At 32.8% G+C, this 18,133-nt stretch overlaps 1 protein-coding gene across 2 annotated transcripts; it reads right to left on the minus strand.

Annotated features, from left to right (window-relative positions):
• Window positions 1-15,817: 15,817 nt before the first annotated feature.
• On the minus strand, window positions 15,818-17,764 carry LOC141698438 (dof zinc finger protein DOF4.6-like). Of its 2 annotated transcripts, XM_074503134.1 has the most exons (3): window positions 17,605-17,764; window positions 16,021-17,071; window positions 15,818-15,944 (listed from the first exon to the last, which is right to left on the minus strand). In XM_074503134.1, the coding sequence occupies exons 1-2, from the start codon at window positions 17,626-17,628 to the stop codon at window positions 16,058-16,060; spliced, it is 1,038 nt and encodes a 345-aa protein (XP_074359235.1). In that variant the 5' UTR covers window positions 17,629-17,764; the 3' UTR covers window positions 15,818-15,944; window positions 16,021-16,057. The 2 variants fall into 2 exon arrangements, with proteins under 2 accessions (XP_074359235.1, XP_074359234.1); XM_074503133.1 differs by having other exon boundaries at window positions 15,818-17,071.
• Between the last annotated feature and the right edge of the window lie 369 nt (window positions 17,765-18,133).

Below are 18,133 nucleotides of genomic sequence, written 5' to 3' on the forward strand. Positions count from 1 at the left end.
AACACTCATTAACAAGAAAGGAAAAACACCATATGAGATGGTGAAGAAAAAGAAGCCAAATCTGAAGTACTTTCATGTATTTGGATGCAAGTGTTTTGTTCTCAAAACTCATCCTGAACAGCTATCTAAATTTGATATAAAAGCTGATGAAGGAATCTTTGTTGGATATCCACTTTCCACAAAAGCCTTCAGAGTCTATAATTTGAGAACAAGAGTGGTCATGGAATTTATCAATGTCTCTTTTGATGACAAGAAAATTACTGGTCTTGAAGATTTTATTGACCATGATCAGCTGAGATTTGAAAATGAAGACTCAAATTCTGATACTGAAAATCCTGACAGTCTAAGTCCTGATAATGTAAACTCTGATGGATTAAACTCTGATGTTATTGAAACTGTGGTGACTACGCCAAAGGAAGATGCACCTATGTAGGGGGAGCATACTCAAGATCTTACCACATCTCAAGAAACATCAAAACATACATTTGGCTCTTCAAGTTCTGATTCGTCTAGTTCTGATAAGCCAAGTTCTGATAGTGGTGAAAATCTAAATTCTGAAGAATCCAACTCAGAGAGCATAGTTTCAGGGGGAGCATCAGAAAATGAAAATCAAGACAGCATGGATCATGGGGGAGCATCCAGTTCTAAAAAAAACCTTCCATCTGCAAGGAAGTGGACTAAATCACATACACCTGATTTGATAATTGGAAATCCTGATGCAGGTGGCAGAACTAAACAGGTACTTCAAACGAATGTCTTTACAATTCTTTTCTCTCTCAGACTGAGCCAAAGAAAGTGGAAGAAGCTCTACAAGATGTTGATTGGGTGCAAACAATGCAGGAAGAGTTAAATGAATTTGAAAGAAACAAAGTCTGGACCCTAGTGCCAAGACCAAAGAATAGATCTGTTGTTGGTACAAAGTGGGTATTCAGAAACAAAACTGACAGTGATGGCATAATTACAAGGAATAAGGCAAGGCTGGTTGCAAAAGGATATTCTCAACAGGAGGGAATTGATTATGATGAAACATTTGCACCAGTTGCTAGGTTATAAGCCATAAGGATATTTTTGGCTTATACTGCTCACAAAAAGTTTACTGTCTTTCAAATGGATGTGAAAAGTGCTTTTCTCAATGGAGAATTGGAGGAGGGAGTATATGTTGAACAACCTCCAGGCTTTGTAGATTCCAAACATCCAGATTATGTCTACAGGCTTGATAAAGCACTTTATGGACTTAAGCAAGCTCCCAGAGCATGGTATGAGACTTTAGCTCAGTTTCTTCTGGAAAGTGGATTCAACAGAGGGACTATAGACAAATTCTACCTCAACCATGGAAAGGACTTACTTCTGGTCCAGATTTATGTTGATGATATCATTTTTGGGTCTACAAATGACAGACTTTGCAAGAAGTTTGCCAAAATGATGCAGTCAAGGTATCAGATGAGTATGATGGGGGAACTTAGGTATTTTCTAGGCCTTCAAGTCAAGCAGAATGAAGAAGGCACTTTTATTTGTCAAACTAAGTACATCAGAAACTTGCTGAAGAAATTTGGAATGCAAGATTGTTCAAGTGCATCCACTCCCATGGCCACTGCAACAAAACTGGATAAGGATACTGGTAAATCAGTAGATATTACTGATTATAGAGGTATGATTGGCTCTCTACTCTATCTAACTGCTAGCAGACCTGATATCATGTATGCTACCTGTCTTTGTGCAAGATTTCAAGCAGATCCAAGAGAACCTCATTTAACAACTGTGAAAAGAATTTTTAAGTATCTTAAGGGAACAGCTGATCTGGGATTGTGGTATCCCAGAGAATCAGATTTTAAACTAATAGGTTACTCAGATACAGATTTTGCAGGTTACAAAATTGACAGGAAAAGCATAAGTGGAAGCTGCCAATTTCTTGGAGGCATATTGGTTTCTTGGTTTACTGTGATAATTAAAGTGTTATTGCTATGACAGGTAATCCAGTTCAACACTCTATGACAAAGCACATCAGCATCAGGTACCACTTCATCAGGGAACATGTAGATGAAGGTACAGTGGAGTTGCACTTTGTTCCAACAGATCAACAACTAGCAGATATCTTCATAAAACCATTGTGTGAAGCTACCTTTACAAGATTGGTAAATGAACTTGGAATGGTTTCAGGTTCTTTTTCTAAATCTGCTTAGTTTTATTCTGTTGCATCAGACTATATTATCAGTATTAACAGAATTTAATCTCTTTGTGTATTCTGTGCTTACTTGAAAAATGTGTTTGAGTATTGACTGTTGTCTGATATATGTTTCTAAACTCTGATAAGTGATATGTCTGTTTAAGTAACTATTCAATCCTATGAGGATAACTGTGCTAGATGTTGACCTAGTAGTCTTCAATAAACAAGGGATCCCATATAAGAAGTAGTTATTTCTGTGGAAATCTATTGACACAAGGAAATTCTGATAATTGAGCTTAGTTGAGTTTACTTTGTCTATCTTATTACTAAGTCACAAACTAGAATAATGCTACTCATCTGTTAAGTTCTGATGCTAGTAAATCTGTTAAATGTACTAAGTGCTGATAAACCTCACCTATCAAAAGAAAAAGCAAAAGAACCAAGGATTAAAAATCAGGTACTCCTTTGAGATCTAGAGTAAAAACGTGGAAGGGAAGACCCAAGTGCATTGCTGGTATTAAGTAATATGCATCAGAAAAGCAAATAAAATTTTTCTTGGTAACTTTTCACACTCTATGATTACTGGAGAAATACTCTGATAATAGCATAAATTCTGATAAGCAGTCGTGACTCACTTACACTGAGAAGCCACTGTAAAATGGAATTTAAAAAGATGCATAAAATTAGCACAAAATAGATGAGGTGGACTCAAGCATGATCTCATTCAACAGTAGGTTTCAGAATAATGACAGCTCTTTAGCAAAGTTTTAGTTATGCCTTATTTCTAAGATACACTGAAGTGAATCAGACTTTACTCTTTGTCTGATATTTAGCTTAATGCACACACTAACCACTCCATATGAATGATGAAAATCACGGTGGTGATCTATGTTGTTTTAGATGAACAGTCATTGTGTCACATTGCACAAATTCTGAGGACAAGTTCTGATTGCATGTTCTGATAATTAAGTTCTGAAGAATATAAATCAGAATTTGTGTAAGGACTTACTAAGATAGGCATTCCTTTTTCGAGTTAAGAAATTATGTTCTGATGACTGTTAAGTTCTGATATAAGTCTAAGTTTTGATATTACAGTCTGATTCTTTACTTGACTTATTTGTGGATAAATTTGGAAACAGTCTCGGTTCAAACTAGAATATGTTGAAGTGGAAGATTAATGTCACTATGGTTAGGGTTAGTGGTACTCGTACTTGAACAGTCAACTTTTACTTGCTTCTTGTGCGCATTAAACCATGTTTTCTCTTTCCAATGAATGTTTTTCTTTTTCCAAGTCTGGGGAGACGAGGTAGAATTAATTCTACCTGTCAGCATTAAATTTCTTTGCGTCTCCTGGCATTCTCTTGCCTATATAAGCAACCACTTCACATCAGCCTTCCCATCAAATCTTTTCTTACAAACTTACCTTCATACTTTTTCTATCAAAAACACCATGGTCAGATACAACATGTTTTTGAACTACGAAACCTTCAATATGGAGCTAAGTTGTGCCGATTGGCAGCAGGAATGGCACGTTACTGCCATTCCTGATGAGATCTGGGACTCTGTTCCCCAGGAGGTACTCACCCACCTCCTGTTCTTCTATATGGATTACCATCGCCATCTGGAGCGATTGGAGGAGGAAAGGCTGGAAGCTCTCCGCCAGCAATAGCGAATCATTCGACTCGCCATTCTGTTTGTCGAGAGTAGGAAGAAGAAATGATTTATTTTATTCTTCCTGTTTTTCTTCATCATCAGCCTTGCCCTGCTTCTTGAGCTAGGACAAAGGACTGTTGACGTTAGGTTTAGCAGCTTAGGGAAATCTTGTACAAGTTCTGATGTAATTTAAAATTTCATGAATGTATTCTCTTGATATATTAATGAAATTTATTTTTGTTTCAAGATCTTGTCTCTGAGATATTTTAATGCATTGTTAAATCCTGTTACATATTCATATTCTGATGACCTTATAAATACTGTGTTAATTTAAGTTCTGATTTTCCTTTATCAGTACTTACTCATCTGATTATCTTGGTCATTTTCACTTGATTTATTTTCAGAATATTAATGTTGCAGTGAAAAATAATTTGAATAAGTGGGAACAGTTTCAATTTTGCATTAAAACTGATTCACCTTGATTAATGGAATATCTGGGTAAGTGGAACGGTTTTTCCTTGAAAAACTGCAAGTGGGTGGTAATTATTGCTTATTTACCGTGCCTATTACTTCTTGCCTTATCTATGTATGACAGTTGTCAAGGTATGCTCCACTACTTTTAAATGCATGTCTGTCAGGTGTCCCAACAGTTACTTTTTGTGTATAAGTAACAGAGAGAAAAGATTGTCAAATCTTTTATTTACTTTTCTCTTTTATCTCTCTCTCTTTACTTTTCTCCTTTCTCATCTACTGACGATTTTTCATATAGACATTTTCTCAAACACAATACAGGCAACCGCATTTCTCTCAAATTTTAATGGCACCCAAGGACATAATCTTTCATGGAGCAAAGTTTGTTCCTAATAACTTCTCTGCTATACTTAACACGTCAGAGGCACCCTCTGAACTTCATTTCATTCAGGATTTTCTCACTAGTTCTGATATTGGGTATGCTCTAACTGAGCCTGAATCAGTCTCTGGAGTTCAAGTACTGGAGTTCTGGAGGAGTGGAGTATATGATGATGGTGGTGCTCAAGGGTCCCCGAGTATTATCTTTTCATCAGGGGAAAATGAGTATGTTGTGACTTTGTCTACGGTTCGACAAGCACTGCAGCTACCTGAGAACTGTGTTTATTCTACTGTTGACGAACCAGTTCTTCAGAACATGATGGCCAGTCTAGGATATGAAGGAACATTGGCAAAGCTTGGCAAGTTGAAGAGATCTTTCATAAGGAGGGAATGGAGTTTCTTCTTTGACTGCATTACCAAGGCTTTTGCCAACAAATGCTCAAATTTCGATGCAATTCCCATATTCAGCCAACAAATCGGGTATGCTCTTATAAATCAAACTGATTTTGATTATGCAAGTGTTGTCTTAGGTTTTATTGGGGATAGGATGACAGAAGATCGAAATACTGTATATTTTGCCAGATTTTGTCAGCTTATTTATAGGTTCTGTTGTAATCAGCCCCAAAGTTTTGGTGATTTAATTCCATCCTTCAGAATAGCTAAAAGAGCTTTCACTGATTTATTATCTACTGATAATAAGAAGGCTGTGTTAAGACCCCTCTTAATACCTTTATCTGTCAAACAAGCCTTAATCACCTATGACCCTGTTAAGTACACTGCACTTTATCCTGATGTTCAACCATCAGAACCTCATCCCTCAGCACCTACTGTGAAGCCTTCATCTTCCAAACCTAAGAGGACAAAGACTGTTCCTCAAACACCTCAAAAGAGAAGGAGGATTGCCTTGAGAGATGAATCTGATACTGAGGAACAAGTTCCTTCTTCAGAACCTGTTGTTAAAGAAGCTGAGAAAGTGACTTCTCAGAAGGATTCTGGAATTTGGGGATCTAGGCTTCTCAAAAGGCTTAGAAGAATGACAGTTCCTGAAACTCCCAAGGAATCCAAATCTACAAAGAGATACAAGAAACAGAGGGCTAAAAGACCTATTTCAGATGATGAAGATGCAGCAACTCAGGAAGGGGATCAGGAATCTCTGATCTCACAAGAAAAGGAATTTGCTAAAGTCACTTCTTCTTCATCCACTCCATCTCAGGAAGCTGTTTCTGAAAAGGTCAACACACCATATGTATCTCCTGTTGATCCAGGCACAAGTGCTGATATTGATATCCATAACTTGGTTGTGCCTGAAGTAATTCTCTTAGAAGCTCCAACAGCAACTTATCCATCAACAACACCTGTTACTGAAGCTGTTCCAACTCCAGAGTTATCTACTACACCTTCTCTGCATCTAGATGCTGATGATCAGAATTTAGGTGAGCATCAGGATATGGCTGTTGATCAGAACTTAGAACCAGATCAGCAATTAGAGGATGTTGAAGCCTCCATTGCTACTCACACTGTTGTTTTATCAGAAGATACTGATTTTGTAAGTTCTGATGCTGCAAATGCTGGAGATACTGGTGATGCTGCTCCAAGTGCAGATGCTGATGCAGCAGGTCCTTCAGGACATGCTCCTCAACAAACTATTCTTAAGTCTGAACTTGTTAAGAAGTTTGTTACCAGAGAAGCACCAGAGCCTTGGAGTGAAACTCCTGCAGGACAGGAGTGGACTAAGGAATGGAACTCAGTTTCCTGTGTTCCAACTGCAAAGCATCTTGCTGAGCACTTGACAAAAGCTGATGAAATGTTAAATTCTGATGATTTCAAAACCCAGCTTAGAGTCACTGCATTGAGTACTAAACATCTACAAGGTCTTCATTCAACTACTCATGCAGAGCTATACAAGATTCAGGAAGAATTTATCAAACAGGAACAAGTTCAAAAGATTGATAAGAAAAAGTTCTTCCAACCTACCTTTGACAGGATTGCTTATATTGAGAAGACTCAAGATACTCAACAAGCTCAGATTGATGATATTCTGAAAAATCAAGCTTCTCAGCAATCACAACTTAATGAAATCCAAGCCTCAGTGGAATTACTTGTCTCTCTTCTACTACCTGCTGATGCCAAAAAGGGGGAGAAAGTAATTAAGTCCAAATGCAAGACTGAAAAGACACTGAAAGAAAAGGATGATGAAAAAGATGATCAAGGAAACCCTGGAATGGGTAGAGGTCATAGTCAAGGTAGAGGTTTTACATCAAGAAAAGCTGAAATCACAAGTCACAGGACAAGTTCTGATACTGGAAAAAGAATTAGTTCTGCTACTGGTAAAAGGATAAGTTCTGATGAACTTTTAGATATTGATGAAGAAATGTCAAGACAGTTATTTCTTCAGGAAAATCCAGGAATGGACTTGGAGAGTTTAATGGAAGAAGAAGCCAGACTTAAATCAGAGAAAGTCACATCTAAATCTGAAGCTTCTGGTAAAAAGCCACTTCCAAAACTTAAAGGCATTGTGATAAAAGAAAGGACAAATGCTGAAGCAACATTGGCTAAATCACAACCACAGATAGATCCAAGATCCAAGGGTAAAGAAAAGGTTGGTGAAACTATCAAGGTTTATGTGCCTCCTGAGAATGAAGAAATCACTGATGAAAAGGATGATCTTGCTCTGACTTCAAGAAAAGTTCTTAAAACAACCTCTGACATGGCTCAAGTTGTTCAGAGTCAAGATACAGTAAGTTCTAATATTCCAAAGAAGCAAGTAACCTCTGACACAGCTCAAGTTAACTTGATATCAGAAGTTAGACCAAAGACACTCCTACCAGGATTCACTAAAGGAAAACAGACTCAACCTTTGAAGACTGCTGCAAGTGGTTTTGAAGCAAGAGTAGTTACTGGAAAGGAAGCAAGAGATAAAACTAGATTGGGAAGTGCTGATGAAAGAAGAATACATAACACTACCAATGATCCAACTTCCTTGAGTGAACCAGGTATTGGAGCAACTCCTGAGAGATAGAATCAACTAGAATCTGTACAAATGGTTTACCATACCTACTTGAAAGAACACATCTTGTTGTACTTCATGACAGATGGTAGAGTTTATCATATAAGGCAAAATGCCATTCCATTGAAGTATTTTGAAGAATTGGAGCATGTACTGTTCTTACTTCAAGTGGATGACATATTGACAGGAAGTGCTGCAAACTATTTGAAGGATCAGATTCAGAGACAGAAAAGGCTTTATTCTGTTAAGTCTGACAGCACATATGTTCAAAGTACAGAGATCACAAGGGTGATGTAGTTGAAATGAAGCCTAATTTTGCTCAAATTATAACTACCTTTCTAGGTTACGGGGCTGTGGGATTCAATCTTGAGTCTGATAAAGCTTATTTGATCAGACTGGATCAGGATATAAGAAAAGCAAAGATTAATGATCTCAGGGCTGCAATTTTTCAAATTGGTGAAGATACTGCAGAGCTTAAAGATGCTAAAAGGAGAATGATTGATGAACTTAGATATGCTGAGAGATGTTTGTTGAAGAACTATCTCAGAACAACTCCTGACATCAGAGAGATCAGAAGATGAAGCCAAGTCAAGATCTACAACTGCTTAAATTCTGATATTTGTACAGACTGAAGTTGTTATCAGAAGTTAAATGTTGGTAAAGCTTTAAGGACTGTAAGTTGTAGTTATCTAGTCTAATTCTCATGCATTTGTACTTAATGTTTTTGACATCATCAAATATCTGTTAAACTTGTATATTATGCTAATTTACAAGTTGGGGGAGATTGTTAGATATATTTGATAATGTCATGGCTAATATGATTTATGTTTAGTTTTCAGATCTTACTTAAACAGGACAAATCAGTACTTAACTGGGAATCAGTACTTATACTGGAAGTCAGGACTTAAGGATATCAGTACTTATATTATCAGGAGATAATCATCAGAAGATAGATATCAGAATTTAAGTGCTGAAGGACGTTCGGATAAGGATAGTAGCTGATTAAAGGAAAGAAGATCGAGATAAACATAAGAAGAGATATGCATGAAGAAGGAATTCTATGAAGAATAGAATACTTGGAAGAAAAGATATCTGATTGATATATTTTAGGAAGCAGAATTATATTCCATATCAATTAGCGATTATCTTGTAACTGTGTAGTATATAAACACAGACATGGGGTTTACACTATAAGTGTTATCATATTCGAGAAGATTATTCATTGTAACCCTAGCAGCTCTCGTGATAATTATTCATCACTGAGAGGTAACAGTTCCATACTGTAACAGAGTTTATTGTTTCAATAAAGTTTGTTTTCTGTTACTTGAAATATTAAAAGTTCGATTTGATTGTATTTATACACTGTATTCACCCCCTCTACAGTGTGTGTGACCTAACAGTTATTATCTTCTAATAGAGAATGTTAGTTTTTTATTAGTTTTAAATATTTTACACTCTTATTAATTTACGCGCTTAGTTAACCTAAGTGTTAACAATTGAGGATTGAGTCAAATTAGTAATGAATCTGCTCTCTTTTTTTTCACTCTTCATTTTTTTAATCTCAACAAAATAAATAGAAATGGGAATTAACGTCATCCCTCCTGACCCCGATCGATCCCAGCCTGTTCGGGTCAGGGATTTCGAGAAGTTTTCGGGGGCGGGCCTAGCAACGAGGAAGGTTTTATAAAATTTCAGGGGTCGGGCGGCGTTTAGGATTAGTGTCTCCCCGCCCCATTTCCCCGACCCCAATTATATATATATACACACATAACAATATATTTATATATTATATTAAATTAATTATTATGAAAATATTAATAAAATATTATTTTATTCTTAAATAAATCTAAAACTTTGTTGATCAACTTTTTTATATTAAAATTTAAAATATTTGTCTGAATTTTAATTTATCATTTCTTTATATTGTAAATCAATTTTAATATGATTTGATTTTAAAAATATGAGATATTACTAATGTTTTTGTATATTACGAATTAGTAGATTTTTAAAAATAAAATAAAAATACATGATTATTATTTTTAACTATATCCAGAATTCTCGCAGAATTTTCCATTTGGGTGAGGACCGGAAAGGAATAGAATCTCCGTCGGGGTGTAAGGTGGGTTTAGGGATCAGATAGCACTTCCTCATCCCGAAATGACCCAATGCATATCCCTGTAAACAACTACAAGTATTTTTGTTATATTAGTATAGTTTTTAATTTTTTAGTATTTAGGTTTATCTACCTTAAACTAAGTATCTAATATCAAAATTATCGGGGATGAGCGAGAATCGAACTTTACGATAAAAATAAGTTTTCACCACTTAAGTTGTCTATATGTTCGAAAAGGAAAAAATAAGAAAATACAGTGATAACCTTTATGTCATCTCATTTTCATTGCATATTTATTTATTTAAATTTTTATGAAATGTAATTAAATTTATAAAAATATATTATTCATTTTTACATAATTGATGTATGGATATAAAATAGAGTTAAAATAATCATTTACTGTATTCAAAAATTAATTTCTTATAAACATAAATTCGTTCGAGATAATATTTCGATAAAAATACAAGCATGTGCCTCGCACGGGCTTTTACGCTAGTAGTTGTATAATACACAAACATGGGCATAAAATTAGTGAGACATTTTATTCATGAGTTGAAATGACTAACTTACCCCTATATATAATATTTATTTAAAAACTTTGTTGATAGTTGGATTTGAACCCATGTGTTGCAATTGCTCTACATCATATCACACCACAAAACCACTCAATCATATGTGTTGTTAATCATAAACATATTTGGTGTGTTTGTGTGTCATGAATAAGTAGATATATGGTATTATGATATTTTTTATATATAATAAGCGTTAGGGACTTCTTATCCAAAACTTTGGTCTTGTACCGTCAAAACAATCTCAACTGTTGATTTGATATAATTAAATATAGACGGTTAAGAGTATATCTTATTAGAATAAGTATATTCTTAATACAATCATAAATAAAAAATGATTACATTGTTCTAATACTATTCAAAAACTAATTATGATACAATGTCCTAATACAATCCTAAATTGGTCATTTACCGCCAAAACAATCTCAACCGTTGATCTGAAATAATTAAAAATAGATTGGTAAGATTATATCTTATTAGAATGAGTATATTTTTAATACAGTTATAAATAGAAAATGATTAACTTGTTATGTTACTATTCAAACACCAATTGTGATGCAATATCCTAATACAATCCTAAGTAGAATATGATTAGAGATTCAACCAACCATAAATATAAAAAAAAAAAAAAAAATTACACCGTTCTACTACTATTCAAACGCCAAAAAATCATACAATGATACAACATTAGATATAATATGATTACATATTATACTATATGTAGTTTCAATTCAATTACTCATAAGTATATTTCCCAATATTTATTTGTAATTCAAATACTCGTCAGTATATTTCGCAATATATGCATGTTTGTTGCAACAATATTACACCAAACTATCAAACTAAAAAAAAGTTTAACAGCATCAGAAATAACGATATATATGTACTTTAAAAAGTTTTGAAAATGCGTTTTAAAAATGAAAAAGATAAAATTTAAAAAATCGCGTATCACACCGGTTATAAGTTGGTATATATAGAAAAAAACTAATAACTTTTAATCATCTTTTTAATTTTATATTTATATTTTGTATTATATAATTACATAGTGTAAATTAGTAATGTATAATATATTGTCAACTTGCATATGTTTAAATCATTCAACTCAGTGATATTGTATCAGTAGTAAATGTTTATATATATAATTATAATATACAAATTAGATAATTATATTTATTTAATAAATTCAAGCGTGCCAATCATAAATTTACATAAAAACTAATATTAAAAAGTATACATAAGTACAATAGAAAATAATTATAAAATTATATTGTTGGAAAGTAGGCATACTTCAATTCTTAGAGAAAAAAATGTTATATTTTAGTTATTTGGTCAAATTTACTGTAAAAAGTAAAAGAAGTCAACAATAATGAGATAGAAGTACTATTAAGTATACCGACAAGTATAACTATTTTTAATTTTTATTTAAACTAATGTATTTAAACTTATTTTGAACTAACCATTCGAATGTCACCCAATTTTAAAAAAATAATTAAAATTTGACTGTTTTGGCAAATGGTATCAAAGCCTTATCGAGTTAAAATGTATTTTTTTTAACTATCTGTACATCTATTTGTTGGTTCGATGATGACATAATCTTAATGAAATTGGGTATTTCTAACATTCTACATTCGCATGAATTACTGCGTTAGAGATCTTTATAATTTCAAGTCAATAAAAAATGTAGATCAAAGTTATTAGATTGATTTGTGGTAAGTTATCGGGACTTGACCCGATTATTAAAAAATAGTCAAGAATTGGTCCAGGTTATCGTATGATCAGATAAAAGTATGAGCGTAATACTAAACCAACTTTTTCTCGATATTTCATTTCCTTATAAAAATATACATTATTATCAAATTTTAAAGTACGTATATATATGTATATGTGATATTTTAATAATGGTAAATTATAAATAGTTGATTTTTAAATTTCTAATTTGTTTCATTCGAAATTAGAAGAAGTAAATTAAATTTTTTAAATATAAAAATATGCTAATGGTTAATTTAACTTGGAATATTATTGACATTTAGCGATTTTAGTCATTCCCCATGTAAAATAATAGGTAAATTGTAATTATTTCATATAATCAACATTATTTTTTTCCTTTCAAATTTTTGTGAATGAAATATTGAACCCACAATTGTTTAATGTGATACAAAATTATTTAATATTCCAAAACTTAAATTATTGTATTAATCTACACTAAGCACCATTAAACAACTCAAACCTTAAATTCTTAACTACCTTACCCCACTACAAGATTTGTTAATTTCTATGTAATTTAAATAATAATGATTAAATTATTCACATAAATTATTATATGAATTTTTCATAGAGATCTAAAAGGATTATAATGTAAAACTAATATTTGTGACATTTTAAACGAATTTAGAGAATTTTGTTTGGGAAAACAATCTTTATTATTAATAAGCTAGTATATGAAAAAAAAAGTTGAAATCATTCACGAAAAAAATTAAATAATGATTAATATAGCGTTGCATTATTTTATACTAGAATACAACATATACATATATTATCCATAAACGATAAACATATATATAGGGGGCTACTGTGATAGAAACCAATTTAGAATAAAAACTAGAAACCAAATGTTTTTTTTAAAAACAAAATTTGAAATATAACACATATGATATACAAATCGATCGTTGAAAATACAGTGAAATCGGATTTTAAAAAAAATTACGGTTTGACGGGAAATATCAAATTAAAAACGGAGGGGAAAAGCTGAAATTGGGTGTGGGAGGGTGTAGGGTAGTTGAGTGATGTGATTTAGGGGGACCATTAAATTGGGTAGATCTAATGGCTTAGACTAATTATAAATTTCTATTTTAATTTTAGTTTGTATTTGATCATTCCATATATATATATTTGAAAGCATATATATATATATATATATATATATATTTAAAAAAATGACAAAATAGATTTGAGAGAGATACACAGGAGGGGAAAATGTCAGGGAGGGGAATAACAGAAATTTTAAGGGGGAATATTTATCATAAATGGGGGAAACTGTACACGTTTTTTAGTTTTTCTTAAAAATAGTTTAAATTTCGGTTTTGTTTACAACTGTTGTATAACACCCCTTTTAACATCGTTTTCAAATTTACTGATGTCAAAAATATTTTAACATTTATTGTTTTTTATTGTTATTTTATGGAAGGGTATTTATTGACTATTTTCTTGCGGTGCAGAATCTGTCCAAAATGAAAATTCAAAAATTACACGTTTTATGTTCTGAAACATTGCTAGATAATGAGTTGTGCACCCGGTGATTATGCTAGTTTCATTCAAAACACCATAAAATATCTATATCGATTTCATCCCATAACAACAGCACTTGGTCAGTAGGCAATAATTAAAGACAAAAGTTAAGTAGCAGAAATTTTGAAAATTTATAATTTAAAGAAAGTCGAAAAAATCAAAATATTCCGTCTAGTTAATTTGCAGTTGAAAACCGGTTAAAATTACCTATGCTCCCTACTACCTCCGTCCCGCCGGATTATATATGTTTATTATTTGCACGTATTTCGAGATTTGTATAAAATATAGTTTCATAATGTTTTTTTATAAAAAAAAAATTTTGAATAAAAGTTTAAACATAAAACTTTTATTTAAAAAAAATTTAAAAATCTATTGTGAGATTATGTTCTAAATGAACATTGAAAAACGTGAATTGAATGAGCCAGTAACAAATATCCCAGTGATTTGTTCCGGTACTCAGATTCTCAGAAGTCAGAACTCTGGTGAGTGGACTAGCTAGTAGAATTTTAAATTTTCGGTGGAGAGAATTTGGCGAGGAGAATTGAAAATTGAACAGAAATAATGTGTATAGTAATACAGTATTATTGATGAAAATTCAGGGGTATAAAGGTTAGGAGTAAAGTGGGGGGGTGATTATTCCTCTCAAGCTATCGACCACACAACAGTTGCCGAGGGGAATGTTTAGTAGGGCCCGTTTAAACATACTAAAGCTAGAAGGGTCGGTCAGATCTTTGGAAATCTTTTGTGCTCTAACTTAAACAGGTTAAAGTCAAATAAAGAAAGCTAGGGAACATGGCATGGGGAAACACCAATCATCACTTCTCTTGAATTGCCTTCCCGCCCCCCTCCTCCCCCCTTCTATTTTAAATCGCTTCGACTTGGTGGCGGAACCAGTATTATAAATTAATCGAAACCAGTATCATAAATTATTTTGAGATCAAATTACTATAAATATTTTATCAGAACTAAATATATTTTTCATAGTAGATTTTATAAAAAAAATAGAATTATTAAATAATACTGTTACTATAATCTCGAAATCAGTCGGGACTAGAACGAGATCAAGTGGGACGAGTATATACATAGTACTTGTATTGTTATAGGGTATGTATGTGATAAGTACATTGTGCAGTGACAGGTGAGTGAAGTAAGAGTAAGAGTGAGCTGCCACTGCCAGCTTGCATGCGATGTTTGCTTAACATCTACTACTACTGCTACAACTGGCTAGGTACGGTTTCTGTTGTCGCAGGCCAAGAGTGATTCTTTTAGATAAAATTTCATGTGTTACTTTACATTTTACACGTATATATGATGTTTCTTTTGTGTACGTTTTAGCTAACTTGGTTAGTTGATCACTACTTCAACTTTATAACCACTGCATGCTACCTAGTTGTACAATAATTTCATCACTTCATGTGCAAATGAAAAACAACTTTTCAAAACTAAAAATTAAAATGTGTGTTAAGTTTATCAGTTATCATTGTCATCTGCCCTCTCTAGTTACCATTTTATGGTGCTAAGCCAACCAATTTTATGGCGCTAAGCCAACTACCAAAAGTTCACACACATGGCTCCCTCGTTTCCTTTTAAGGGATATTAATTCCGTTTTCTCATTTTTTTACATTTCTTTTTCACTGCTCGGAATGTATTTTAAGATAAATATAAAATATAGTTTTATAACTTATTTAAAAAAATCAATAAAAATTTAAACATTAACATTTTATTCAGAATATTTTTAAAAAAAAAATTATGAAACTATACTATATTGGAATATTAAAATATGTGCTGAATTATCTCTCTCAAATTATTTTAATTTGAGATAGATGGAGGGAGTATGTTTTATTCATTTTCTTTACTTGATGTTTAGAAGTAAGAAGGGTTAAAACAAACCAGAAATTTTTACACATGCTGAAGCAACGAGATCAACATCATACGAAAAAATGTATGCAATTTTATTTTTATGTACCGATTAGTATGTGTAACTGTATATTTTGAAGTCTGAAGGGCACACATATATGATATAGCCAACTGCATGGCTTCAAAAACTCATTCATATAACATTATTTGTAATCTGTAATACATCCCCCGTGCATGTAATATATATTCAGTAAATCTAACGAAGCCAACAAAAAAGTGCTCCATATTCCCACCATAATCACAAAATCAATCATAAAAACTAAACATAACATAATTCAGTTGTAAATAGATCAAATGAAACCACTTATCCTCCTTTCGGTTAGCTTGTATCAATAAATTTAAACAAGCTCAAGTCATCATCAGCCACCATTAGCCCTAACACAATGTCTAAAACCAACAAAATATCAGGACCAGATAATTAACATGAAATATATCAAGCCAGATTAACTGACTAATAATATACCTTTGTCTTTGTTAAACATCTAATTAACTCAAACTCATTACCATGATCCTCCTCCAGTGCCTAACATTCCATTCCAAAACCCATTAGACTGCTCATCTCCTCCGTGATCTTTAGCGTTGTCCCGGTGATCATCAGAAGTATGATCATTAGCTGCATTACCAGGGGCTTGAAGCTTCAAATCTTCAAAAGGAAATAAGTGCCTTCCAGTGCCATTACTGCCAGTATTAGTACCAATCTCAAGCTCATTGTCCAATGAAAAACTAAGAGCTGGCACTGGCTTCATGAACTGATGATACTGATCCGTATTCAAAGGAAATCCCAAGAATGCGTTGGAGCTAGGAATATTATTATCACTACTCATACTCGAAAGCATCGGCATAAATGTGCTTCCCATTCCCCTAGTTGATTGAATTCCAGTCAGCAATTCCATTGCTGAAAGATGCTGAGTAGTTGTCGAATTTGTAGGAGAAGAACTCGAATAAGCATTAGCCATTGTATTCCCAATATTATCGAAATTAGGAACTTGGATTAATTGCGAAAGTGCCTTAAAATCACTCGATTCATGACTAAATCCCAAATTAAGATCTTGATGATGATCATAAACATTACTAATCTTGTTAGGATCCTGACAAGAATTCGATACGACAGGCACCGCTACTAGATGACCATGATCTTGATCTGCAGATGGGATTATAATTTTCTTTGATGAAGCTGATGAGTTTGATTGTGAAGGTGAAGAATTTAAAGATCTTTTGTTGTTCTTTCTTGAACCACCTCCAACAGGAATGTTTCTAAGGGACCCACCTTCAGTCCAATACCTTCTACAAGTTTTACAAAAGTATCTAGGCTGTGAAAGACTGTAATTGTTGTAGTAACAGAACTTGGTGTTGGTTGAATTGCACCTTGGACAGTTAATAACTTGTTGTTGCACTTCTTTTTGTGGATTATTAACTTTCTTGCAGCTTTCTGATGATGAGGATGTCATGCTAGGCTTTTGTGGTGTAGTTGTGTTTGTTACTATTATTTCTTCCAATGGCTTCACCACTATCTCCTTATATTTGTTCAAATCAAAACACAAAACAATACAGGAACACTGTTACTATAATTTCGAGGTAAACGAGTAACAAACTGCGCAGCTAACAAATTGTTCTATATAAGAAAAAAGATAAAAGGGAAAGCAAGAAGTGTTGCATATTATCTATGTGTAGTAACACTCTAATTGTATATATGTATCTGAAGCATGAAGATTGACACAAAGCAGGCAAACAAACAAAAAAGGATGGCTTTATACAAAACATTGAACAAACTAAAAATCAGCAAGTCTAGGTAGATACAAAAGAGAAAAAGGAAGAGACAAAGAATAACAGAAAGAAATTTAAAACTTTTTCTAAAGTCCAAACCAGGCCTTTTTCTCAGATATATTAGTAACTTAAACTTTAAGGTAAAAGAAAAAGTAGGGTAACAAATTATGAAGTTAATTAAAACACTGAAATAGAATAAATATATATATGAGTAGAAATTAAAAGATCAGATGAGCAAGATTGTTAGAGGTGAAGTAAAGATCTGAGGATAGGATGTGAGTACCTGTGGCCATTGAGCTGTATCCATGGATGAAAAGAAGGTAGCAGATGAGGGGAGAGTGAAGAAGAAGAGAAAATTTCACCACTTCTCCTGCAAGTGGCTTTAAAAAGCAGAAAAAGAGAGAATGTGTTTAGATGGTGTGTGTCTGTGTGCTTTATGTGCTTGTCTACTTTATGTGTCCATCTGGTACGGTGTAAAAGGATTCGGTACTGCTTCAGTACATTCTATATATTTATTATTTGTACATATTTTGAGATTTTTATAAAATATATTTTAATAATATTTTTTTAAAAAAAAATAAATTTTAAAAATTTAAACATAAAATTTTTATTCAGAAAAAAAAATTCAAAATATTATAAAATTATGTTTTAAATAAATTTTAAAAAACGTGCTGAAAAGTAATATATAAAATTAAATGAAATAGAAAGAATATAATATTATACAGAATCGTAATGTAACACATCTCATCGGTACATGTAATAGAAATATACAATAAGCAATAAAGTCTAAATACAATAGCTCAAATTCTACT

The sequence above is a fragment of the Apium graveolens genome, chromosome 11 (genome assembly GCF_009905375.1).
Source record: "Apium graveolens cultivar Ventura chromosome 11, ASM990537v1, whole genome shotgun sequence".
NCBI lineage: Eukaryota > Viridiplantae > Streptophyta > Magnoliopsida > Apiales > Apiaceae > Apium > Apium graveolens.

What these genes read in the sequence shown, in the direction of transcription:
- LOC141698438 (XM_074503134.1), bottom strand. Translation starts at nt 17,628, where the DNA reads ATGGATACAGCTCAATGGCCACAG. An exon ending in ATACAGCTCAATGGCCACAG is followed by an intron (nt 17,072 to 17,604) that starts GTACTCACATCC and finishes AACAAATATAAG; the next exon opens with GAGATAGTGGTGAAGCCATT.